Genomic DNA, 26,532 nt, shown 5'->3' with positions numbered 1-26,532 from the left:
GGTTGCAGTCTTGGAATTTATCCTAAACACTTGCAAAGAGTCATCCCATCAAGCACTATGAAGCTTTCATTTCTGAAGTTCCTACCTAAATCTGAGTTTCATGTTTCTCAGTTGTATTTTCATCATAATTGGTGCCTAAGTCAAGATAATTTTTCATATGTTTTGAATTCATTTCATAAATCTTACTCCATTACCTCCCCCCCCCAAAAAAAAACCAATACTAGAAAAAGAATGTACTAGCCAGCTTGTATATTCTCTGTAGGCCTGCCATATATTTGGTGAATGAGAAACTGTCACAACTTTCTTTGGGTTGGGATCCTAGGGAACAAGTAGACTCCTGAGCACTCATATTTTGAATGATGAGACCATGATCAGTTAAGGTGAGTCAGTAAGTCCAGCCTTACATAATCTGAGACAGGACATCCAGAGGTGAGGTGCTGACAAGATAAACCCTGGAACATTCCTTTGGGTCAGGTTCCTCTGAGTCAGACATTGCCTCATCAGCATGTTGATGCCTACTGATGCCTTATAAAAATTAGCTTACCTGATCATTCAGCCCAGACACTGAGGTCCAGTTCAAAGGACCTTCTGGTGGTTCCCTCATTGCAAGAAGTGAGGTTACAGGGAACCAGGCTGAGGGCCTTCTTGGTAGTGGCATCAACCCTGTGGAATGACCTTCCCTGAGATGTCAAAGAGATAAAATTGTAGAACTTTCCATAGACATCTGAAGGCAGCCCTGTATAGGGAAACTTTTAATGTCTGGTATTTCGTTGTTTTTTTTTGTATTCTGTTGGAAGCCACTTAGAATGGCTGCGGCAGCCCAGTCAGATGGGCAGGGTACAAGTAATAAATTAGTATTGGTATTAGTATTATTACCTCCTGCTGATTCTTTCCCTTCTCAAGATATCTGTTTTTAAAACAGTGTTGCCCTGTCCTGGAGCTGCTTACAATAGAGAGGATGAAGGCTCCCAAGGAGGGGTGCCAGAGTTGTTGGGCAAGGTCATATCCTCTGGTCTGGAGTGTGTAGGAATTTTGGGATATGTAGGTGGGTGCTGGCTTCCCCATATTCTGCCAAGACCCCTCTAAACTGGGCTGATGGTTGCTTAAGTACTTGAACTGTTTTTCCCCTAGTGTGCAGCCAGAAGCCTTTCAGATTGCAACATTTGTTTAGAGGGTGCTCCTCACATAAGCGGGCAGTTGCGTGTAATGAAGAAGGTATCTTTGGTTATGTTTGAAGCAAGAGAAAGAATATGCAAGTAGTTGTGATGAAGCAGCAAAAAAAGCTAATGCTGCTCTAGGCTACATCAACAGTCTAGTCAAAGTACCCCTCTACAGACCGCACCTGGAGTACTGGGTTCCTCCTGGAAAGAAGAAGATTGAGAGGAGATATGAAAGCCATCTTCAAATATCTAAAGTGTTGTCACATGGAAGATGGAACAAGCTTGTTTTCTCCTGCTTCGGAGGGTAGGACCTTAACCAATGGCTTCAAGTTACGAGAGAGGAGATTCTGACTAAGCATCATGAAAAACTTTTTGACAGGAAGAGATGTTTGACAGTGGAATGCACATCCTCAAAAGATGGTGGACTCTTCTTCCTTGGAAGTTTTAAAGCAGAAATTGGATGGCCATCTGTCATGGATGCTTTTCTTGAGATTCCTACATTGCAGTGGGTTGGACTGAACCTCGGGTTCTCTTCTAACTTTGTTGTTGTTAATTGTGTCTGACTCTTCGTGACCCCATGGACCAGAGCACGCCAGGCACTCCTGTCTTCCACTGCCTCCCACAGTTTACTCAAACTCATGCTGGTAGCTTCGAGAACACTATCCAACCATCTTGTCCTCTGTTGTCCCCTTCTCCTTGTGCCCTCCATCTTTCCCAACATCAGGGTTTTTTCCAGGGAGTCTTCTCTTCTCATGAGGTGGCCAAAGTATTGGAGGCTCAGCTTCAGGATCTGTTCTTCCAGTGAGCCCTCAGGGCTGATTTCCTTCAGAATGGAGAGGTTTGATCTTCTTGCAGTCCATCCCCCTATGTGTCTCCTGATGGATGCTCCAGAGATCAGCAAACAGTTTCTGTTCCAGAGACATGTTGAAAACCAGTCTGAAAGAGATCAACGATTAGTTTCATCCAAGAAAATTTCTAACTAGATTGCCATAACAAGTCAGTGTCCTAGGAATGGAATGTTAGAAATGAGGCTGCGATTATTTAAATCAGATGGTTGTGTAGCTAACTTTTAAAGAAAAGATTACACTAAGGTTTCCTTTAGAACAAGACCTGCTTTCAAAGAGGCATTAATATTCTATTGTCCAGCTAGATAACCCTGACCTGACCTTTTTAAGCAGCCAGGATGGCAAGAGTTGAGTGTGTATGTGATCCCCTTTCTTCTTCAAATATTCTGTTCCCACCACCAGGCTATACAACCTGAAGGGTATTCATAGAAACCTGAGTTGAGGGTACATGATAGAAGCTCCCAAGTTGTTGTACATGGGAGTCCAGATTGGAACGGATACAAATGTTTTTGTCACCAAAGTGTTTCAGAAATTGATTGTAACAAGTTTCTGAATTCTCTCTCTCTCTCTCTCTCTCTCTCTCTCTCTCTCTCTCTCTCTGGACTCAGCTGTAAAAGGCCCCTCAATACTGCAAACAACTGCTGGCTGATGCAAAAGTGGTAGAAAAGTTAGGATTCTTTCCTGGTGCTATATGTCCTGAGATGCATCAGACAAGGGGACATTGGTACAGATGTTGAGAGTCTCTCAGGATCACCATTCTGGGGAGTAAATGGTATGCAATAAATCTTTATCTTGCCCCAGACACGCATCACCAAGTATATACACTTGACGGAGTACCTGGTGGACAGAAAGTGAGATGGAATCCTGATAGGAATTGCCCCCTTTCTATCATATTTTACAAACTACTATAACATTATTTAGAAACCCAGATCAAGTTTAATGTCTGCTTTTTTGGAGGCTTGAAAAAGATATTGGGTTATATATTGAATGAAGGTGAGTCGTATCAGCCTTAATCCAATTTTGGACTGGAGATATTCAAGGAAACTCAAGGGTACTGGCAACTATGAAATTGATGATACACAATTCTTTCTTCTGACTCAGTGTTAAAACAGTGCTCCATTGTGCCTTGATCATCTGGGTATATGGCACTCCTTGTACTATTACATTAAGATGTTGTGCTTGCCAAAATACTACTTTGGTGATTATATTCTTTCTGTGTATTTTGTACTGTTCTTTTTTACTTCTGTGAATTTGATGAGTTGAATTCCTTATGTAAACCCAGCTAAACTGAATTGTAGAGTCGAACGCACAGCTTTCCTGTATGCAAGTTACTTCTGCCTATGTTTTTATGTCCCATAATAGTCCAGTATCATTGTTCAAAGCTGGGTAATTGATTTGTGTTCTGATTGTTAATGTATAAGGTTGCAATTAAAGAACATATGTGCGTAATCAAAAACTAGAAGAGAAAGCAAATATAAACTTACTGTCACAATCCATAGACTCTTTAAAAGCCCACTGCCCACTGGACAATATGAATACAAATAGGGATGAGAAATATAAGACCTCAATACTAAGGATTCCTCCCCACCCCCACCCTAAAAAGTAAGGCTGCAAAAGTAAACCACAGAGCCTAGGACTTGCCGATCAGACAGGGTGAGCTCCCGTTGCTCGGTTCCTGCTCCTACCAACCTAGCAGTTCAAAAGCACGTCAAAGTGCAAGTAGATAAATAGGTACTGCTCCGGCAGGAAGGTAAACGGCGTTTCTGTCCGCTGCTCTGGTTTGCCGGAAGCGGCTTAGTCATGCTGGCCACATGACCCGGAAGCTGTATGCCGGCTCCCTCGGCCAATACAGCGAGATGAGCGCCGCAACCCTAGAGTCAGCCACGACTGGACCTAGTGGTCAGGGGTCCCTTTACCTTTACCTTTTTACTTATGAGTAAACATGCAGAAAATTTAACTGCTGGAAGCGAAAGCTAACAAATATTGAGTTCATTTGGATATTATAAAGAGACTCTAGGGCACTTTTCAAACAAAACCATTATCTTAATTTAATACTTTTTTCATATTGATGAAACTGTATAATTTAAGCAGCACTAAGAAAACTGGTATTGATTTTTACCAGTAGAAGAGTATGAAAGCTGTTCAAAATTCCACATTGAGAATTCCACATTGGACAAGGAACCCACAATGAATATCTGGATAATATAAATATAGTCCAAACTTTTCATAATAGCACACTGAGCAAATGTGTGAATGATAAGTCATAAAATGCAACCAGCAGTCATGTATTCTGGCCTGCCCTGGTGGATTTTCTTATATGAGTAATGATCTAGTATCTGTATTCAGTTTTGTGGTTCAGAAGTTGTGTAGGCCTGTTCCTTCTTTGCTTGGTTATCACATTATCACATAAACTCAAATCCTGAGAGAATTTCCCCTATCAAAAGATTCTGGTTTAAATTCAACATCTTTCCATGATGCAAGTTCCATCTGCACCAGCAAAAGGTGCACAGGAAGTTTTGTATATATGGGAGAATTTTAAAAAGCAAGTGGTCCTCATTGACCTGGTGCGAAAAGATATTGTCATCCAGAGGAGCTCTGGCAGCCTAGATAAAACACTATACCCCCCCCTTTTCCTGGAGTAAGGTCCACTGAACTCAATGTGGCTTTCTTCGGAGTAGACAGTTATTTGCTAGATGCAAGTGAGCAGCACCAGAAAACCCTGCTCGGCTAGGCACCGGGTTAGATTTCACCTTGTGCCTAGCAGAGCCGGGCCGACACTGCAATATCCAAAGGCCCTGATCCACTAGGTGCTGTGGTGTATTACACCCTGCACCTTGCAAAGTCAGGCCTAGGCTGCCACCGGGCCCAGCACTGGCGGCAGCAACAAGCACTACCCATTGCCACCCCATTACTGCACTTACCTGACCTGGGAATTCTGGATTGTGGGCTCTACTGTTCAAAACAGGAGCAATTGCCCTTTTCCACTGGAAACAAATCAGGACTGCTCTAAGAAAACATACGTGGCAAAAAGGAGCGCTAGGCCCTGGTGGGCTGCCCCCTTACCCGCTTGTGATTGACGAAGTGGATAGCCAGCCAATCAGGATTTTTTTAAAAAATGATTTTCCCCCTTCACTTCTCACTTCCCTCTATGGACCCTAGCCTCATGCTGTGCCCCCCATTTACACAATTTTTACCTGTGCCCCCTCTGGAATATCCTAGACCCCACTGGGGGGCCATAGGGCCCCCAGATGGGAAACACTTATCTATGCCATCTTTAGTCTTCTAATGAAGAATAACCATTGTATGAGATTTCTGCATCATTATGAATTGAAGAAATAAGAATTACTGTCCTTCATTTTTTTAGTACAGGACTTAAAAGTGTCTTAATCTTTTCTGAAAACAAAAGGTGCTCACACTTCTGGAGTTTGAGAGAATTTCTGGTTTGTTTGTTTGTTTGTTTGTTTGTTTGTTTCAATGTGGGTAAATAACACTCCAAGGAGAGCAGGCAGTACATCTGTGGATAAGTACTCAAGGGATTTACAGTGGATGTCTTAGAATTCTGACTAGAACATTTCTCATCCAGATCCCAATGGCCTGTTTATTGGAGGATTTTTAATCATCATCAAACCTTTATTGGCATCACATACAAACATTCAGAATAAATAGGCCAGTGCGATCTCGTCACCATTTCAACAGTACAGTAACTTGTCAAAGGGAAGAAGAGGCAAGCAATCTATTTCATCTCTGTGGGTCTCCAGCAAGGGCAGGATCCTGTAGCGTACTTTGGCAACAAAAAAATCAAAACAGAGGAACTTAGCTACTGTCTTGGTGAGCTCCTGGTCTCTCCCCTGTAATAAGAAGCGTAGAACCTCTGTCTCTGGTTTCCATGTTGGAATACATAGATGGTCTAGAAATTGTTGGCAGAGATCATCATACATTTTACATTTAAGGACCATGTGAGCTAGAGTTTCCACCAGGTGGGCATTGCATGGGCAGATTCTATCTCCTTTTGCCATACCCGCAAACCTACCCCAAAGAAGGTTAGAAGGATTAGAATTGAATCTAGCCAGCGAAAAAGCCCTTCTTTCTTGCCGGTTAAACAAAAATAGTAAATAATTAAGGTTAAATTGCTGTGCCCAAGAGAGTCGAAAATAAAGAGGGGAACATGTTTTTTCCACAGCTCAGATTAGTTCCTGGCGATCTATGTCCCACAGCCTAATTTTTAACATGGCCTTGGCGATTGGGAAAGCCACAGCACCCAGGAGATCCTCTGAAAGACCGAGTTGGCATATCTTTGTGCAAAACAGTTGTAGCCCTGGGGAAGGGAAGGAGTCTGACAGAACTTCGCTAAGTAAAGTATCTTTGTCTGCTGAAAAACAATTGTTTAGCAAGCATAAAAGAAAACTCGTCCAGGTAACTGTCTCTAGCTTATGTTGGCCTCCCTCTAAACACAGGGCTGCGTAAGGTACGCAGCATGGGACAGCAAAAATTTTAAATAGAAAGGCTGCCTGCACTCATTTTTAATAACAGTATTTTCTTAAACAATATGAGCACACGACTCAGTTTGGAACCAGTTTTGTAAAATAGATTGCCTCAGTCCAGGGTGCTTTGTGGGATGCCCAATTCAATTATCCATCCAAGTCTGCTTTGTCATCCTCCCCTTCAGTTTTGGGACATAAAAAGGGGCTATAACTTTCCTCACTTTTGACAGAAGTGGATGAAATCTGCAGGCATATACACCCCTACAGAGTGAATAAAGCCTTCCAAATTATAGGCAAAACGGGTCTAGAAACTTTTGTGCTAATACCACTAAATTGTTAATAAAAATAATAGGAATAAAATTTCCTACCTTATTTAGGATGACATTCAATGAAATTTGCAAACAAGGTTCCCCCATCTGAGGACATCAGCTGTACAAAACTTTCTCAGAAGGATAACTGCAGTGGTTTTCTTGTAAGGGCTTCCTTATAGAGTAGCTAAGAAAAAGATTCACTTAACCCCGCTTAGCGTCTTGTGGTCAGTTGCTCTGACAACTGCAGACTTGCCAAATCACATACAAATTGGCCCAGGAACTCTTCTGCTGAGCACAAGTTTGAGCTGTCAGTCATCACAGGTCTCCTGATGACCTATTCCCTCTCCATCCTGGCATCTTCCTTAAGCTTCGGTTTGCTCTTGCAAAGCTGCCTCTTCTTCCTCCCCCAAAGCCCTGGGACTGGACAGTGCTGCTAAAATCATTCCCTTTGATTACAAGCTGGAGCTGTCAGTCTTCCTCCCCACTCCCGGAGTTCCTTTGTGTATATTTTATTACATATATAAATATATATTTTCTTCAATAACACCTTATGTTGTGGAACCCAAGTCAGTGGTTTCACTTAACCTAGATACTAAAGTTTGGATTTTGCAAAGCTTTTTCTTTTGATTTTTGATTTTGATTTGATTTGATTTTGATTTTCAATGCTTCCTTGTAAATCTTCAGAAGCTTTGCTGAAGTGTTCCAACTAGAAGACAATTCAGATGTATTTTTGTCTTTCTCTTTAAAAGAAACCACAAATCTAGCTTGCCCATGACTCTGAAAATGGATTGTTCCAAATGCAGTAATGTTGTGAGTTGAAGCATAAATGGTTTTCAAATGGTACTGGCCTGTTTGCTGACTGAGAAGGCAGAGGTCTTCTTGTATAATCCGATTTCAATCAGCTCACGCTAATCACTACTGATAGTTGCAAAATTTAGCCTGGATCGGCTTTGGTAATCTAGATTGACAAGAGGTAAAAGTAAAGGGACAGAAGGACAGAGATACAAAAGGAAAGAAGCAGGGAGTCTGATCTTTCAGTTTTTGTTCTCCCTTCTAGGGCTTCTCTTTAAACAAATGCTGATTGGTTGTTAGGTTACCAGTCTTTTCACAGTGGAGATACATCAACAACAGGTGCACTATGAGGCTGTGAATCAGCAGCAGCAGCCGCTGGGTAGGGAGAATGCGCAGAAGGTAGCAACAGGTATATACAGTGTACCTGCTTCTATACATTATTTATGGAAACTGAGATCTTAATTCTTTTTATATGTCAGTAGATTCCTGGAGTTCAGAAATATTCAAGCATAGCAAATCTTAATCAATGCTACCGGAAACCAAACTCTTCAAGGTCTTCTGAAGGCTACTTGATCTCAGTCTCAGTATTTATTTCTTAATTCTCGGGTAAGCTCTAGCCTCAAAGCTTTTATTAATCGGGTGAAGCATTTTTAGAGCTAAAGGAAGACAACTGCACTTCAATATTGCGTGCTTTTGATTTAGATTTTTTGACCATTCCGTCAACTTTTTGTATATACCGAAAGTACAGATTTTTTTCTTTCTGTGAGCATTTCTCATTTTTTCTTTATTTCTGGCTGGATGAAACACTAAGGAGAAAAATGGCTTTTTTAATTGTTTCCTTGCATGATACTCGCTGCGCCTGTATCGTCTTGGCTAAGGGACTTTATACATTTGGGTAACAGAGAGACTTGGATTACCCCTCCATCAGATTTCACATGCTGGTGGGACTGTTGTTGGCCATCTCAGCACTGCATGTTGCCATGCTAAAGACACCCAAGGGTAAAAATGTGTCCTGGGTAAGTACAAGTAGGTTACCAAAAATGTTCTTCTAAATGCATGTTGCTAATTAAGAATTGTAGTAAATAAAGATATCTGTGTAGTATGTTGTTTTTGTTAGCTATTTTGGGACCCAATTCTAGAGTAAGTAATGATGACCTATTTTAAACTCAGTCTCACACTATTATATAATCGTGTCCACACACAGCCTGCTATCAAAAAAATTAAAACACTTTGTGGTACAGTATTTCACAAAGACTATGCCATATCACATAATATGCAATACATATTTTTATTTGTAGTTGTTTCAGAGCTAATGCATATATCCCCTTTTGTATGGCATTTACTCTGTTAGTAATCCAGCAACCCTGGCCTAGTACCTGTCATATCTTCACAGTATGTAGTGTAGTAGGGCAGTGGCTATGTCTGTCCTTTCCTTGTTAGTGTCTAATACATATTTTCTTACCTTTGAAGTACCTCTGGTCACTGCTTAAATGAATTTATTTAGACATAAAATCAGCAGATGCTTCTTGGCCCCTTGATTGTTCTTCCTCAGTACTGTATAACATACACTGCTTAGAAAGAATATTCTCACTGAGAGAATAGTGCCGCATCAGTTACTGCATATTGCTGCTATATCTAGGTATTTATTTCATTAAAAGAATGACATGTGTAGTACAAGATGAGCAGCTTCTGCACATGTGAGAGAGCGCTGATAGTGATGGAATGTGCTGCTAATGGTAACCACATTCTACAGCAGGGATCTGTACATGTGCAGATCTTCCTCCCACTGTGCTACAGTCTTGCAAAGTACATATCTATAGCAGAGGTTGCAGCATATGAGGGAAAAAGTTGTTTATCTTCCAATGGGGCATTCATTGGCCTGAATCCTTACCTGCATTCACTTCAGGCTAGGATAGTGTTGTTGCTCTTACCTGGAAATGTCACACTTCCAGACCTTTTTCAAGGACCTGAGAGGATCTTAAGTAGGTCAGGCTTGCAGTGGCTTCCTGGTTCCAGAAAGCAGAACAGGAACCATATTGATTGCTGGAACCTGAAGGCCACTGAACAGTCAGCTAATCAACATCCCCTTATTCCCTGTCAGCCAAGGGACATGGCTTGTAAGCAAGGATATATAATTAATTCAGCACTCCTTCACCTTGATTTTATAGCTGCTGAACAAAAATGAAGAGTGGTAAGGGAAATCAATGGACGTTTCAAGTTCTTCAAAAAGCAGATAATAATTTTTATTGTTAAATAACATTTATACCATCGAGACAGTACCTCTCCCAGCATAATTATTTTGGCAACATATGGCAGATGGCGCAGGAGAAGCATGGATTAGAAGTTCTAAAAATAGTAACTACCAACACTAAATATTTACGCTTGGACTCTATATACAATCGTTTTACTGAAGAGTACAATAATGACAGTTAGCTGGGACCAAATTCCGAGAATAGGGTTACAGTGGCTGGCATATTTGATGTGCATTTATAAGTCTGTGTGTTTATGTACCATGCCTCCTGTTAACGTTTCTACAAGCATTCCATAATGTTAAGTGCTGAATTGGTAACTAAATTACAAATTAGCTAAGTATGGGAAAGAGAAAGTGTGTGGTTGTTCATTGCATGGAGGTGAGATGAAATAGATGGACTGGAGCATGAGTTCTATAGTCCCTGAAAGGGACATTAATCCGTTTATGTAACTGTTGATCTCTGTTCCTTATGACATGCATATCTTTCCCATTCACACCCCTCCCCTTCATTATGTCACTACTGTGTTTCGAACACCAGTGGAAATAACAATCCTCTGTTATGGAGGGTGGGGAATTAAAATAATTAAGAATTAGCAAAATGTAATTCTATATAAACATGCACATATGCAAACATTATTAAATTTTGGTAAGAACAAAAGTAATCTGAAACCATAGAAATATGATGTTATAGCTTCTGCTCAGTTAGCAGTTTGCCTCTATGGTTTGTTTCTTTATTTTAATGGATATTGCATTTGGTGGACCAGACTCTCAGCCAGGACTTTCTTCCATTGCGTTACATTGTTTGAGAAGGTTACTCAATATATGGGAAAAGTCTGTGTACAGAATTAAGGCTAGAGTGCAGTCATGTTATTTATATAAAATATATAGATGTCAAGGTTTGCTTAAATGGTTAAGTTATAGTTTGCTTTTATATCGCATACCATTCTGCATAATCAGTGGGGCAGATACTGCAGGTGTTTACAAGTGAATTTATTGGATCCATATTTAATCATATTTAGAATAGTTGAAATCTATGCAACATAGCTTAAGTTTCTTTGATTTCAGTGATGAACTCGTACTATGACTATTGTCAAATCCAAACCAATATTGCAGCACAGATGTATTTAGTTGTTTGTACTGAGGCTCAGACCAATATATTGTAGAATTTGAATCTAACTTCTTTCTTTCTTAGTATAATATATTAATGCTAACATCACTCTTCATTGCTTTTGTCTAGAACATCGTCTTTCAATTTCTCTTAAACTTATAACTAGACTTGCTTTATTATAGTCCCCTTGCTCTGTGGTCATTCCTGCATCTATTCTACATTCACTTAAGTCTTCCTCTACTCAATCTCCATTTTTTGGTGCCTTTAAATGGTTTTAAGTGTTTTCAGTGCTGTTTTTAAGAGGGCTATTTAATAAATTCATTGTGTGGTTTTTTTGTTGTTGTATTTGTTTTCGTTTATGCTGTGAACTGCCTTAGTCCTGCATTGGGAGAAAGGTGGGATAATATTTTTTTTAAAAAAAATTCAAGGCAAAAGTTTGTCACTAGAACCACACAAATTGGACTTGCAATCGTGTGCTGTATTATGGAACGCTCTAGCTCAGGGTTCCAGCCAGCCACTTCATACTTTCCCCTATCACATGTTCTGTATACTGTGACCACATAGCATGCTCAGATATCAGTTTAGGAGGGAGTTCCTCCTTAGGTTGTATTTGGCGAGGGAGGGCTTTCTGGATTTTTCTGCTTTTGGCTGCAGTCCTGCCAGCACACACCAGCCAAATTCATATCAGAGAGAGTGAATAAATGCAGTGTATAAAAGCCAAATCTGTTAACTGAAATACCCAGAGGAAAAAGCAACAATATCCTCATGTGTATTTATTAACCTATATTAATTATTTGTTCCATAATTTTCTTAACTTGAACAATTCTATTTGCTAAGTAAAACCTATTTGCTAAATAAAATCACACAATCTAGCCAGGCAGAAAATACATATACAAAGCATAGCTAGGAATTAAAACAGAATATAATTGACAAATATAGAAAAAGTTATCGTTTCACAGGCTTCAAGGTACATACAGGTTGCACTCACAGTCAAATTAAGTGTGAAATGTTGAAGCCCAAAACTTTCACAGGCATGTCTTTGTAGTGCTAAAGTTTTGCAGATGTTTGATAGCACTTTGAAGTCCCTCCAACTGGGGATTCAAGGCAAAGCATCACCTGACATCATTATGATGTCAAATGATTGACAGGTTTAGCCTGCTAGTTATTGGGGAGAGGTTCCCAAACCCTCAATTAAACCATGGTAGTGTGTCATGCAAATGCAGTGATAGAGTTATCTTCCTTTCCAGCAAGGGCTTTCACATTAGCTGCAATATTATGGGGCAGTTCTGCAAGTTTAATAGTGTGCAGAAGCTTTATTGTATCGGTTAGGGACCAAAATAGATGATACTTTTGCTTCATATCTATGACATTAAGTGCATTTTTTAAAAAGACGTATTGCCAGTTCAGGGCCCCTAGTCCAGATCAGGGTGACTTTAGCCTTTGTCATTTGCTATGCAATGAGTACAAAAGTGTGGAGGTGCAAAGTGGTTCTTGGTGCATAATTTGGATGAAGGTATTTAATCTTAATGAGTGCTAATGTGTTGGTGATTGTGGTGCCTTAAATTATTTTAGTTATAAAAATATTAGTATACTGCTGTGTCTCTCATATATGCAGTTTGCAACAAGAAAACATTACACCACATAATAAAAAAACAACAATAAAAACTTAAAAGCAGACATCAATTGACCATTGTGGAAGCATATGTTCTTAACTGCCTGCATAGGCCTGGCAGAATAGAAAAGTTTTTAATAGATCTTTAGAAGCTGGCCTTAGGCATAGATTGATGCAAGAGTGATGCACAAAGCTATTCCTGTCATTAGGAATAAGTGGACAGCTTTCCATTTCTTCAGAGAACTACAGACATTATGGCAGCTTTGTTCCCTGGGTGGTTGGAATGCTCATAAACGACATTACACACCTCAACAACATAATTCTGTCAGAATCTTCATCATCTCAAACACAGTGCAATTATACATACAGTATATAGTTTTAAAACTATGTGAAAGAGTTATTTTATAATAAAAGACCAGCATCAAATATCTTACTTGATAATTCTGTCTGATATAACTATGCCTCTGACTGCTGTTGTTGAACAGTCTTCTGTCATCAAGTGCAAATATATTTATTTTATTCTTGTATTGTAAGGCTTGGTTCACACAGTTCCATCTTGAAGTCCTAAATTATAATCCACTAATAGTAAACGGAAATCTATTTATATCTGCTGTGCCACATGCCTATTTTAGTATGGAAACAAGCCATACTTCAAGCATGAAACTTCTTTTTGATTTTCTACATACCATACCCTTGGGATATAGTAACAAATCAGTGCTTTTCTACTTAGTATCTCAAAACAAAAATAAATAGTGAAGAATATTATGCAAAATGCAAAACATACTAGCCTTTTCTAATGTACAAATTGATTCAGTTCTGAAGTGCCAAATGGACAGAGCCTGTTTAGACAAATGGAGAACCGAACTAGCTGATCTTGCAAAAATGTAACAAGACATAAATAGGAACTTTTTTTAAAAAAAGACATGAGTAGGAACTTAAAAAAAAAACTTTTAAAAAACTTTTATTTTTAAAGAAATAAAAACAAATACATTTTTGTTGATGAAAGAATATCCAGGCATTGAGTTACACTAAACTGTAACCTAAAATTTCTGTTCTTCTGTACTGCAAATGCATGTATGATCATCACAGATTGAAGCCAAGTGCATGCAGAAGAAACATCCCCTGCAGAAAAATCTTAGGTTACTTCATTGTGTAAATGAAATTGCACTTACACCACTGAAATAATTAAGTAACAGTGTCAGTTTTCAGTTTCTTTAAGAATAAATTTAATGGCCAGCAAAACCCGGTATTACTCATTATTCCTTAAGAAATTATTCAAATATGGCATATGAATATGTCATTGTAATTTATGAAGTAGCTATGTTTTAGCTTTTGAAACCTTCCCAGTTAGGTCTGTTATATGTTTTTCCTCTTTGGATTTCTAACACTGTATTTCACAGTTTCTAGTCAGAGAGGATTTAGGGTCCATTCATGCCATATTTTCTTTACTGTGCACAACATTATGCCATCATCAGCCCATTGTTCTCTTGGTAATTTCTGCTCTTCGGGCAATTTTTTCAAAATATATTTTGCGATTATTATTTTTTATTGAACTGTCACTTTGCTACTTTTGATGGCACTGTCAAAGAATGTGCTATGCAAACTTTGATTGAGGGAGTAGCCTTAACCTGCTATACTGGTCTGGCATCTTTCTGCCCCACCATCACCTTCTCTTTTGGCAAGGAGGCAGGGCAGGAGGGGTCTTTGGGGGGGGGAATTGTTTTCCATTTCCTGACCTCCACTGATCAGACCAGATGATCAACCATTCAATGATACATTTCAGTCCTCTTGAATTAGCATGATCTTTTTTTACAAAAGAGACACCCCCCCCAAAAAAAACCACCATCAGCTCACAGATTACATCTGTGCTGTCACAGACTGTACTGTAAGAATCAGGGATCCAGTGCTACCATATTGCAAAAACATTGATCCATACTACTCTTTTAAACAGGATGCCACCAAAACCAAAGTCAATTATCACATTATAGTTGCACCTTTAGAGTGAATCATAAAAATTACAGAGCCTATAAAGGAAAGGCTTACAAATACTGCAGAACTCATTTTGATCTCTTTCCTCTTTAAAGAAGTAGCATTCTAAATGTCTATTATCACGTTGCCTTTTTCATTCTCTTCCTTCAAAGTACTACTTCAAGTCTGATAGCCAGATCCTATACATGTCTATTCAGAAGCAAGTCCAAATTATTTCATTAAGGCTTACCCCTAAGTAATTGATTGTCATATATAAGAGTGACCTGGAGGACAACCTAAACCCCTCAAAATATAGTGGTTGGCAAAGAATAGGCAAGAGGGTGCCACCAAGGTAGGGAAAGGAAAGTAGTGAGACATTATAGTGGTGGTGTCACAGGAGAGGAATGCACAGGCTTCACTGTTGGTTTAGAGGAGGGTTTCTAGAATGCTTTTAGCTGGAGGTGAACAGTGGAGCATAAGGTAGACTTGGGGGCAAACAGGTGGTGAACAACCCATTCATGTTAAAAGTGAGAAATAGCTTAACAATCCATGGCAAAGGGAAAGCAACGTGCCTGGAAAGATTAAATTGCTTCAAAGAGAAACTTGGACAGTCACAGAAATATAGTCAGAGCACATTAAACATTTTTTAAAAGAAGATAGCCCATTGGCAAATGCTATGGTGAAACAACTCCCAAAATATTCTGTGCATTCATTTATGGAGGAGGGAGGGTGCGAGAAGTATGCTCTGGAACAACCCACCTGACCTAAAAACCACCACCCATTTCTTGTGCACCTCTTATACCATACATTCATATGTTGCATAATGTAATATTCACTTGTGTGTGGACATAGCGACAATTCCATTTAAAGGAAATACTGCCACAACAATGCTCCTATTGTGGACATGGCCTTAGATACTGAGCATCATGTCCTTGGACATGGCCTTAGATGCTGAGCATCATAAAACCCAATAATAAGCTGAACCTATGCTTAAGGTGAAATAGAAGGGGGGGACGACAAAGTTCTAATCAAAGTGTTAAAAATGTCACCTCTGCATTCTTAAAGAAAGCAGAATAATTGTTGACTAGTGTTGGCAGGGGCGAGATCTCTGATTCAGTCATTTATGTAAAAGGTGCTAAGTTATTTTGAAAATGCAGAGTAAATGAAATATGAAATTGCTAATTGGGGTGAATGTTTTCACTGTGTGACAGTAGCTCAGTATGTCTATACAAAGGACTTATTGACACACTTCATGTTGATTATCATATTCTGAAAACAATACTGCTGCAAATTGATTGCCAGCATTGAAATGTCTGGCAAAGTGAGTCTTTCCAAGATCATTTATAAAAGCTCATAAGCCCAATGAAGCAAATTGTTTCTCTGTCATGAAGAACAAGTAGGAAAGTGCAACCTGTCTAAGATTTCTCCCAGTACAGAAGTGAACAGAGATGCAGCAGGGGCCAAAACCCAGGATTACGTCATTGTGGATTACAGTCTAGGACCACAGAACTATTTCCCAATACCTTTCTGTTACTTTCCTTACAAAATGATATATGCTTTTATTTAATTAATTAATTTGTTACTTGTTTTTCAACCAGTCACCATAGTACTTCATAATATTCATAAATCTAACAGAGCCATTAATAACTTTATATCTTAAGCAAACAAACATCCCCCCCACAAAAGAAATCCAGCTGAAACAGGAGCAAACTCACAAGCCTGTCTCCCTTCCCTTCCTTTTTGTCTCTTGCAGGGTAGTTGTCATGTTTACTTAACTTGTGCTTAAATCCTAACAGCCTCTCTCTCTAAAAAAATGCAGTGCTAATTAGGACTCTGCTGAAAGTTCACTAGAGTTGAACACATTCTTTCAACAGGATCATAGGAGCCAACTCCAACGAGCTGAGGTCCCTTTGCCACCCCCCCTAAAATATGTTAGGGTACTAGGCCCCCCCAAAGTTGATGGGCATTACCATTCAAATGGTGCGCATGCACCGCATCTTGTGATTGATTATGCAGGGTGGGGCTTACTTGCCCCCCCCCCATATTTTATTCAAGTTGGGACCTGTGAACATGACCAGAATGGCCACCAAGCCATTTCTACTGCCTTTACAGCATTGTTTGTAGCTGCTCGCATTCATTCTTTCCATGGGCTGTTGCTGCTTTGTTGCCATATTTTCCTCCAACCCCTTCCTTGAGTGATACTACAAAATCAGAAATTTTGTAGCAAGTGTTATGATCAGTAATGTTGGATTGGCAAGCAAGATTGGAAAAAGTCACAATCTTTTCAGTTTGACTGCTATTTTGTCCATTCATAAGTTGCTAATTTATCTTATGAAACAATGCAGGTGTGTGTGTGTTTCATCCAGCCTCATTTATGGTGATATCACTGATGGGAAACATAACTGAGTTGGAGTGAGGATGATGTTTCCTGGGATGCTCACATGTTGAACATCAGAAGAGCCCTGCTGAATCAGGCAAAGACTCATCTGGCCCCTCATTCTATTCTCAACCAGATGCCTTTGGGAAGCCTGAAAGCAAGATCTAGGTGCAACTGTGCTTCCCATGCCTTTGATTCCCTGCAACTGGAATTCAACAGTAGATTTAGAACATAGCCATTGTGGCCAGTTGCCATTGATAAGCTTATATCCATGAATTTGTGCTGTCCTCATGTAAAATCATCCAAGTTGGAGGCAATCACCGCCTTCTTTGGGAGCAAGTTCCATAGTTTAACTATGCACTATGCCAAGTATTTTCTTTTGTCTGTCCTTTCAACATTCAGCTTCAGTGGATGTCCTCTTCATTGGAAACAGTGTTATGCCTAGCCGAAAACAATTTCTCTAACCACTTTCTGCATACCACGAATAACTTTAAATACCTCTTATTTTTATACACCCTTATTGTCTTTTCTCTAAATGAAAAAGTCCCAGATGTTGTGACCTTTTCCCATAGAGCAGTTGCTATAGCCTCTTGGTCATTTTGACTGTATGAAAATTTACATACATCTACAAAAATAAATCCCAGAACACAAACAGTTAAGTGAAATCTAACATATACCAAAATGTTTGATATACAAACAATTTTATTTTAAATGTAGATGTTAGGGACTGGGCAGAGGAGGAATGGTGGAGACCGCCTCCCCAGCCTGACCCTTCCAGAGAAGAGGAAGACAGTTCATAATTACAACAGGGGTTTGAGGGAGGTGACAGCTCAGAGGAAGATGAGGGGGGAGGTTGGGAAATAATGGGAGGAGGAGGAGGAGCCGGAGCAGCAGCTGACTGACATGTTATCACTAGAATGCATTCCAGACCCACTTTCTCCCAGAACCTGGTGGGCCTTGAAAGTGGGAGAGATAAGAGCTCAGTGACAGATGGCCCTAAGTGGCAACCATAAAGGAGGTGGTGCTGTTGACGAATGAGGAAGTGAGAGAAAAGTGGGGTGGAGATTTACTCGTGACAACATCATTATTCAGAGAGGTTACATTCCCAAGCTTCTCTGTGAATATTGAATAAAAGCAGATGGTAAGGACTTTTCCTTGTCTTGTCCATTCCTGGCAACCTGCCGTGGGGGTTGGTTTGTCTGTCGCCTGACAGTAGAACTACTCACAATCGTGCAAGTTCAAAATAAACTGACTAGAACTGTATTTTCAATATGTAATAATGGTTATACATCATTGCATTCTTACAAATAGACTGTCATCTGCTCTTACCATCTACATTATTATATAATATTGATATTGCTCTTCTAAGCTATAAATGTCATCATCATGCAGGCAAATAAGAAAAGCCTTTCCCTCGAGCAGCTTACTGTCTAAATAAAGACTGTGCTTTTAAAGTGGATATTTTGACCGAAGCAATTATATAGTCTAGACCTGAAAGTAGACAAGCAAAGGTCATGTAAATAAAGTGGGGGGACAGGGACTTTATCTTTCAATGAAGGGATTCACAATTTATGTAATTCAAATAGTTTTTACTAACCAGTAACAACTGTAACAAATACAATACAAATGTAACAAATACAAATGTAACAAATACAACTCTAATAATGCAATAGGTATTCATATTTCTGATAGATCAATTTATATCTAATGCTTCCCCCTCGAAAAAATACATGATTACTTAATGGATAGATTAACTCTGTATTGGTTTAAACTGTATTGGTTTAAATATAATTTCCTAGTGTATTGTGGCCTGTGCTTTTTCTTTGTGGACTCCTGCATAATAGCCACAGTTGGTTCTAGGGTGGAGGTAGAGCACCTCCATTTGTAATACTGTTGCATTTATGTACAATAGACATTTCATTTAGAAACTGTAAATAATTTCTCTGTTTCAAACCCATGCTTAGAACTTTTCATAGTATTTCCTCCTGAAGGAAAAATTATATTTAATTTGGATACCTGTACAAGGCCACTAGTACAAGTTGATAAAATGAAACACATCAACACTTTGTATTATATTTAGTAATATACTATTTACTCACTGATTTTTGCTTTCTTGTGTTGTGACTGTTTCAGGTTTTACCCTTTGCAACAATTTGCCTCTTCTTGTAAAAGATCCAGAAGAAGGCTAGCTGCTTGGTGGCGAACTCTTTATAGGTTGTGCTTAAAACGTACAAGAATAAGGTCCAAAGAATAGTCTCTAAAGAAGTAAGGAACAGTAGAACTCCAGGAATCACAGTATAGTCAGGCTTACCAAAATACAAGAGTAAACAGAAACACTGAAGAGAAAAGTAGTCTGAAACAAATTGGAAGCAGGGATTCTATTAATAATGTTTATATTAATTATTTTATATGCTTCTCTGCTGACCTTCATAGAGGGGCAGGAAAGTCCAAACAGGATTAATCCAGAAGATTAATCATCTTCTATTATGGCAACTTCTATACTCCTTCCCTGAGCTTTCCCTGAATTTGAGCTGGTCCTGTCATCTAGACCAGGGATTATGGCTTAGAGCAAACTCTGATCAGTACGGAGAGTAAACAGCTTCAAACCCTGATTTCTGAAGCTAGCTTGTTAAACTAAACAGAGTTTGTCATAAACCACAATCCCTGGTTCAGATCACATGGCAATCTGACTTTTTTCATTTTTCCTTAAAAAGCTGCCAGTCCTCCTCTAGCTATATGGGAGTGGGAGGGTGAGTGCAAGCTTGAAGCCTCACATTTTAGCATAATGTGCAAATGTGGCCAAAGTGTCTTTCCACTTAACGCTCTTCTGGCACTGACTCAAAGGCAATAACTTGTTTTAGGCCGCAGAGTAGGGCAAAGTGAATGCATTTGTAACCATAGGCCATCACTGCAAACTCATTCTTATAATGGCAATGTTAAGAGTATGCTAAAAAAAACTTTTTAAGGGTATCTAAAATTAAATACAAGGATGTCCTGGAAGTGATGGATGAGCAGAAAGAAAATGAGGGAAATACAAGCTGTGGCAACAATTTGTTTTTAAAAAATCCAGAATAATACAGTGAGAATATACCCAGAAGTCTATGAAGAAATAAAGTTGTATTTCACTTTACTGTATAAACAATCAATGCAATAATTACGACACATAGCTAATGATGCATAAATCTATTGTCTTAATCAAAATACACATATTCTATGGATTTTGGAAAGTGGTCTGTCTGTCTGTTCTTTATAAGTTCACTCACCTCTCGAGATACCATTGCAAAATTTGGCCCAAGGCTTCTTGAGGTCAGGGCAATGGTTTCCGTCAGTGTTGCAGTGTTAGTCACATTTTGAATCAGTGTGGAAAACTAAAATGACTTTGGTGTGACTTCACCCATTTTTTGGCATAAGTATGGCCACCTTCTGAGATATCAATTCCAAACTCAACATGAGGGTTCCTGAGGTGGGAGCAGTGGTCTTCATGGATGTTTGGAAGCCAGACACCATTTTGAGTCAAGATGGAAGAGTGAAACAGGACTTTGCCTCATTTCTCTCATCGGTTCAGTCACTTCTCAAGATATCAAATAGGCAGGAGGTGCCTTATGTGAGGGTGGTAGTGTTTGTCAATGTTTAGATGCCAGGTACCACTCTGAAACAGCATGGCAGACCAAAATGTGATCTAGACATGACTTCACCCAATTTTTCACATAACTGATCCAAACTCACAAATTACACTATCCACTTAAAAACCACACACTAAACATTGTTTCTAAAAGTTCCTTAGCAGTGCAAAGCACTCATTGCTGGTACAGACTGATTTCGGCTTGAATTGTTCGTTCTTTATAGTTGTCACAGAACATGTCAGCCAGTTAATTACACTGTTTGAGCTGGAGTTAACTCTTTATTAACAAAAACATGGTCTTCACTGACTTTGCTGAGTGTCAGCCTAAGAAGTACAGCAGCTCATGCCCTGTGGGTATTACTTTATGAAATCAGTTGCTGAGACTGAAAGTCCCTGCCTCCCCACAGCTGACTAAATTCCCTCTTCTTTAAGGCATTTTCCAAGCAATCAGAGGCTGCGCCTACATGAAGCCTGTTGCTGCTCTGCCTCTTTCAGCCCTCTTCTGATTCTAAGGAGACAGAGGGGGAGGGGAGCTTGTCACAGCAGGAGGGGCAGATACCCATGACTCTTCACCAACCTGACACATCTCTCCCTCTTGGCCTCCCACTCACCTGCTTCATATTCTGTCCCTGATTCTTGACTTCTTTCTGCCACAGACTCTCCCAGCTCACTAAGCCCTGTTACTCTTTCATCTTCCATCACCTCCTCTTCCTGGTCTTCTCCTTCTGACCGCTCATCAGTGTCCCACTCCACCACTCCCCAGGCTCTGAGTCTACTTCCCTTGGTGGTTCCCCAGCTGGTTCCTCCCACCATTCCTCTGTGTCCAACCAGTCCATGACTATATTTCATGGAGAGCTAGTGTGGTGTAGTGGTTAAGAGCAGTAGTCTCGTAATCTGGTGAACTGGGTTCGTATCTTTGCTCTTCCACATGCAGCTGCTGGGTGACCCTGGGCTAGTCACACTTCTTAAGTCTCTCAGCCCCACTCACCTCACAGAGTGTTTGTTATGGGGAACGAAGGGAAAGGAGAATGTTAGCTGCTTTGAGACTCCTTAGGGTAGTGATAAAGCGGGATATCAAATCCAAACTGTTCTTCTTCTTCTATAGTTAGAAAAGCCTGACTCTAATACAGTTTTTCAAGGCATAGACCATGAGTGTGCAATCCATGGCCCTCCAGCCTACATTAGCTCCAGCCAGTATGGTCACTCTGTCATGCATGTTCCATGGCCATGGTTAAACACTACATGCAGCTCCAACTGTCTGCCCACTTGTTATGTAAAAATTCACTTTTTTGAACAGTTACACAGCTGATACAGATACCCAAACAACTGGGTTTTGCCCACTTCCTTACTTGTTTGTGCCTTGCTGGCTTACGGCAGTCATTTTGAGGCAGCCGCTGTATAGAGAGGTAGGGGAGAGAGCAGGGCAGAAGAGATTGGACAAATCATTTTTTTCTTTGTCTCCTTTTTGCTGATTGGCTGCAGCTATTTTAGGAAGAAACCATGGAGGGAGGCAGAAGAGAGACCACAGATTAGAAATGTTCCCTTAGGAAATAAGGGAAATTGTCAGCTTGTTATGCGATCACTCGCCTAACGAATGATTTTCTAGGAATGCTTTGTGTTCAGAAAGCAGGGCCTGTGTGTATGTACAGTATTAGCATTGCTCTCCCACCATTTCCAGTTTCATCTTCCAGTGTGCCAGTGTAAGGCAAATGCCTTGTATAAGTATTAAACTCTGATCTTCAGTTTAATTTATGGCTTCTAAATCATATATTGCATTCATTATCTTTTCAGAATTAGTGAAATAATTACATAGCACTAATTCAATGGAATAATTTCAGTGATATTGGGTGGAGGTTGTTAATGTTATTTTGGGTCTTGAAAACAAGTGACAAAGTAGCCAAATAATTATTGCTAACTAACCATTGGGCATACAGCCCAACAAAAATTATCTTTAGAAATGGATAGAATGGTTGTGGGTAAAGGAAGAGCAACAAATGGTGTGATACAAAGGAAAAAAGCATTATTAAGTCCTCTTAGAAATATTTAATAAGGACTGCATCAAAGCATAAAGTGGTCTAAAAGATGTGCTGTTGTTGCTCAGCTGCTTGTAAATATATCATAAGTTTTTCACAGCAGGGGCACGTAATCTGATGTTGTGTGGTAATGTGTTTCTGATTTTGTGTCGAAGCATAGAAACCCTATCTGGCAGCATGCAATAGCCAATTAAAAATCTTGCAGTATAGACTCAGAATCATGTGAGATTAAAAACATGATGAAGTTGTATATAATGAGGTCTCTTGGGTCATGGGCCCTTTTGTTGTCTTCAGTGGAAACTAGTTCTGGTGTTGTATACTCCCACATCTTTTTAAAAACAGAATTTTTAAAATGAAAAAGGGGGGGCTCAAAGTAAGAGTAGGTTAAGAACAGGTAAGTAATTAATACATCCTTACCAATAATGAGTGTCATGTCTAGTAAGAAGGGGGGGGGATACTTTAATATCCTATAAAATCACAAAATATACTCACCATACTATCTGAATTAATTGGTTTGTGACAGATGTTGTGTTGTAGATTATTTGTGGCCAATCAGAGCAATTGGTGCTTTTATAAATTGAGCATAACTGCTAGTATATAAATAAAATAAATAAAGTTATAGTGTTAAGTGGTAGGAGACATAGCATATTTGGAAAATTCTTTTAATATACCCCAGCATAACAGCAAAAATGACATTGTTGTTGCTGGCACAATAATCCATGCATAGGAAGCAAAAATCGTGGTTTCTCAATAATTCTGACCTGGTTGCCTTTAAACCATAGTTAAACTATGGTTTAAGGGAGAACATGTGGTTTACTGGTGCATAGAGCTAAAATGGTGAGTGCTTTACTCCTCTCCTGTTCCTGCTGCCCTTGGTTTACCACTCGTGGTTTGTTTTAGGGAAACAAACCTCAAGCCGGGATTCAAACATAGGACTAAGCCAAATCATGGTTAACTCCTGCCAGTGCAGCAACAGGGGAGGAGTGAAATGCCTGTGATTTTCACTCCATGCACAAGTGAGCTATGTGTTCACCTTTAAACCACAGTTTAGTTTAAATGTGGTTTAAAGTAGCATGCAAACAAGACCACAGATAACACACCTTTTTCAAAATATTTTTCTTTCATTAGTCCAATAGCATTGCAGTAGTTAAATCTAGAAGTTACCAGGTCATGAATATGGTAACCATGGCTAGACTATCCCTGTCCAGGACTGGCTGTAGTTGGTTGACCAGCCATAGCTTGTAAAGGATACTCCATGTCACAGAAGCAACTTGAGTCTCTGGTTATGTCAGAAAATATATTCAGTTTATTAGCCCTCATCCAGCCCATCACTAAACTTAGGAAACTAGTCTAGCACTTCCACAGACTCACCTGATTCAGATGTTAAGGAGAAAGAAGTGGGACCTGCAAATAGATGCTGCAATGCAGTGCTCCTGTTCGTTGACTCAGTAGTAACCTTCTTCATGATACCCCACTCCAGTCCCCTTCCCCATCAGTTTTCAGTCCCATACCCTAGTTTGTCAGCATTCTGTGACTGTTAAGCAAGACAGGAAGCAGGTCCTCCAGGACTCACAGCCAAGTTGTGCCATGAATAAGGCAAGAGGAAAAATATCATTTGCATTGTCAGAAGTTTTATGTCTAGCTGAAATGTGTCCAGCACTGTGGGAGCTGAGGTGGTTTCACCACAGTGCATTGTGGGGTGGGACAATGCAGCTTGTTTGCACGGCTCAACTGGGGTGCGGGAGGGCTCCCCAACGAAGCCAGCCCCGGTGCTTTCCCCACCCAGATACATCACCCAGGCCTACCCTGAAGTAAAGATTGCCTACTTAAAGTACAATATGCATACTACAGAATATCTCAGAGATAACCTATCTAGTGGTGGGTACAGAAATCTGCTTGGTCCTAACAGCAGTTTCTTTACAACACCATGCAAAACAGCAAAGTATACTTCCGACAGATTGAACATTTCACTGCTTTATTCTCCCTCTACTACGACTTGCAAGCCTCTTAAATAGTTCTTACCAGTTTATTCTAATACAGCTTTCTTGAAGTTTATTGTTTTGTCATTGCAAGCAGGATTGTAAATGGAGTATATAGATATAGAGATAAATATTCACATGGTCATTTCACTCATTTTATGGCATAAAATGAGAAAAAATAATCCTAGAGTAACCCTTTTCTAGTCATTTTGAACAAAACAGCCTTTTCCCCTGTGTTTTAAATCAGTCGTTATCAGCCTATATAGTGGTTCAGAACAGATGTTTTCTACACAAGTGTTGTGCTCACATGCTCTTTTTCTCTTTCTCTCCTCTCCACATGCTAGAAAAGGAAATCAACATCATCTGTTTTTAAATTAACCATGGTTCTTTGAGACATTTGATGTTAGAGAGCTGTGATTTATTTAAACTATGATAAGTGAGAAACAACTAGTATCAATCTGTAGTCCTAGATCGTGGCTTGTTCTCAAACCATAGTTTAAATAAAGCACTGCTACTCAAGATCAGTCATCAGGAAAGTTACTTAGAAGTATAAAGGCTGATAGTGATAGAGAAATTGTAAAATGTTCCTAAAATAGAATAAAACAGGCAAAACACACAAATCCAACTTCCTTCTGTTGGATTATATTTGCCACACAAGTGCCAATTAAAATAAAATATTCTAGAGCGCTTTTCAAATGTTTGGACTTTTGTTTGTCTATAATTGTACTCAAAGGACAAAATATTGCTCAGTTCTCATTTAATATTAGGGGCTGCCACCCCTGCTTGCCAATGCTGTCTTCCCCTTACCCCTTCCTCCTCCCCTGACCAAATGCCCCCTTTCCACCTCACCCACCTTGCCACCTATCACCCTTTCCCTACAGCTCACCTCAAGCCCCTCTGCTCTCACCCCAAGACCTATATCATTTCAAAGGCTTGCTAAAACATACGTTTAATAGAAGGAGCACTGCACAAGAGGCTTGATAACCGCTGTGTGAAGGGCCTCCCCCTGCCCCGTTAAACCTTGCACTTCACAGTTGGTTCCCGCTCAGTAAACAGCTCAGCTGGGCTAGCCTGCTGTTCTTTGTGCTGCAGTTGGTGTGACCACCTGTTATATAGACATACTGAAAACAGCTTTGACGTGATTACTTTTCCATGCTGACTCCATAATTATGTAGTGCTTGTCATCATATTATTCCATCAGGCAGGCACCGCTTTCACACCAGCATCAGCTGCCATCAGTGATGTGGGCCAGGCAGAAGAATCACATCGTTTAGCAGTGCAACAATTTCAGCTATGCATAATAGCAGCCACTTTTCTATGTTCTTTTGTAATGTATAGCTATATAATACTTAAACTGCACATGATGGCATCATACTCCTGTCTCCAATTGTATATTTTCCTCAATCATGTCTAAAGTGAAGTGGAGCACTGTTAGGTGGTACTAAACTCTTCCTCTTATTTGCATCTCTTTTCGCTCAACTAGACTCTAAATTTGGGAGTATAGCTAAGAATAACGCACCTGTATGAAGGAAAAGTAGATAGAACGTGTCTGAATTGAACTTAAATAGTTTCTCTTCATTAAATAAGGCAGGACTAGAGGAAAGATGTCCTTTTGCTATAGCTTTTTGAGCATGTGTAACATTTCTGTTTTTTCAGGATACAGTTTGGATAATATATATGCTGTAAAAAAAAAGGCTAGTGATTTGTGTGTGTGTGTGTGGTTAATATTCAAAACCACATACTAAGATCTGTTCATAATTCTCATTACACCTTGCCATCAACACTGAATGTGGTGTGAATATGAATAACTCAATATCTGCAGCTAAAATGGAATGTAATTTTTGATGCTATGCACTTTGCTTATAACTACAGTAAGCCTACAACTTGCACTTAAGTGATTGCAACCTTAGGTGGGTGGAGGACAAACAAACAAACAAACAAACAGTTAAGAGAACTGTCTGAAGTAATCTCAAAACATAGGCAAAAAATTGCA

At 39.6% G+C, this 26,532-nt stretch overlaps 1 protein-coding gene across 8 annotated transcripts in view; it reads left to right on the top strand.

Moving 5' to 3' along the window:
* CACNB2 (calcium voltage-gated channel auxiliary subunit beta 2) overlaps positions 1-26,532 on the top strand; it is a 126,634-nt gene that overhangs the window by 36,162 nt on the left and 63,940 nt on the right. The window contains exon 1 of one of the 8 annotated variants that reach the window (XM_053359453.1): positions 8,481-8,605. The exons of the other annotated variants lie outside the window; for them this stretch is intronic. Within the exon in view, the coding sequence (XP_053215428.1) occupies positions 8,525-8,605 (81 nt within the window). The 5' untranslated portion in view covers positions 8,481-8,524. Of the gene's footprint in view, positions 1-8,480; positions 8,606-26,532 lie in introns of those variants that run through there. 8 annotated transcript variants of the gene reach the window in all.

The sequence above is a fragment of the Podarcis raffonei genome, chromosome 12 (genome assembly GCF_027172205.1).
Source record: "Podarcis raffonei isolate rPodRaf1 chromosome 12, rPodRaf1.pri, whole genome shotgun sequence".
NCBI lineage: Eukaryota > Metazoa > Chordata > Lepidosauria > Squamata > Lacertidae > Podarcis > Podarcis raffonei.
The sequence above is the reverse complement of the archived record's forward strand: the minus strand, read 5'-3'. Positions and strand labels throughout refer to the sequence as shown.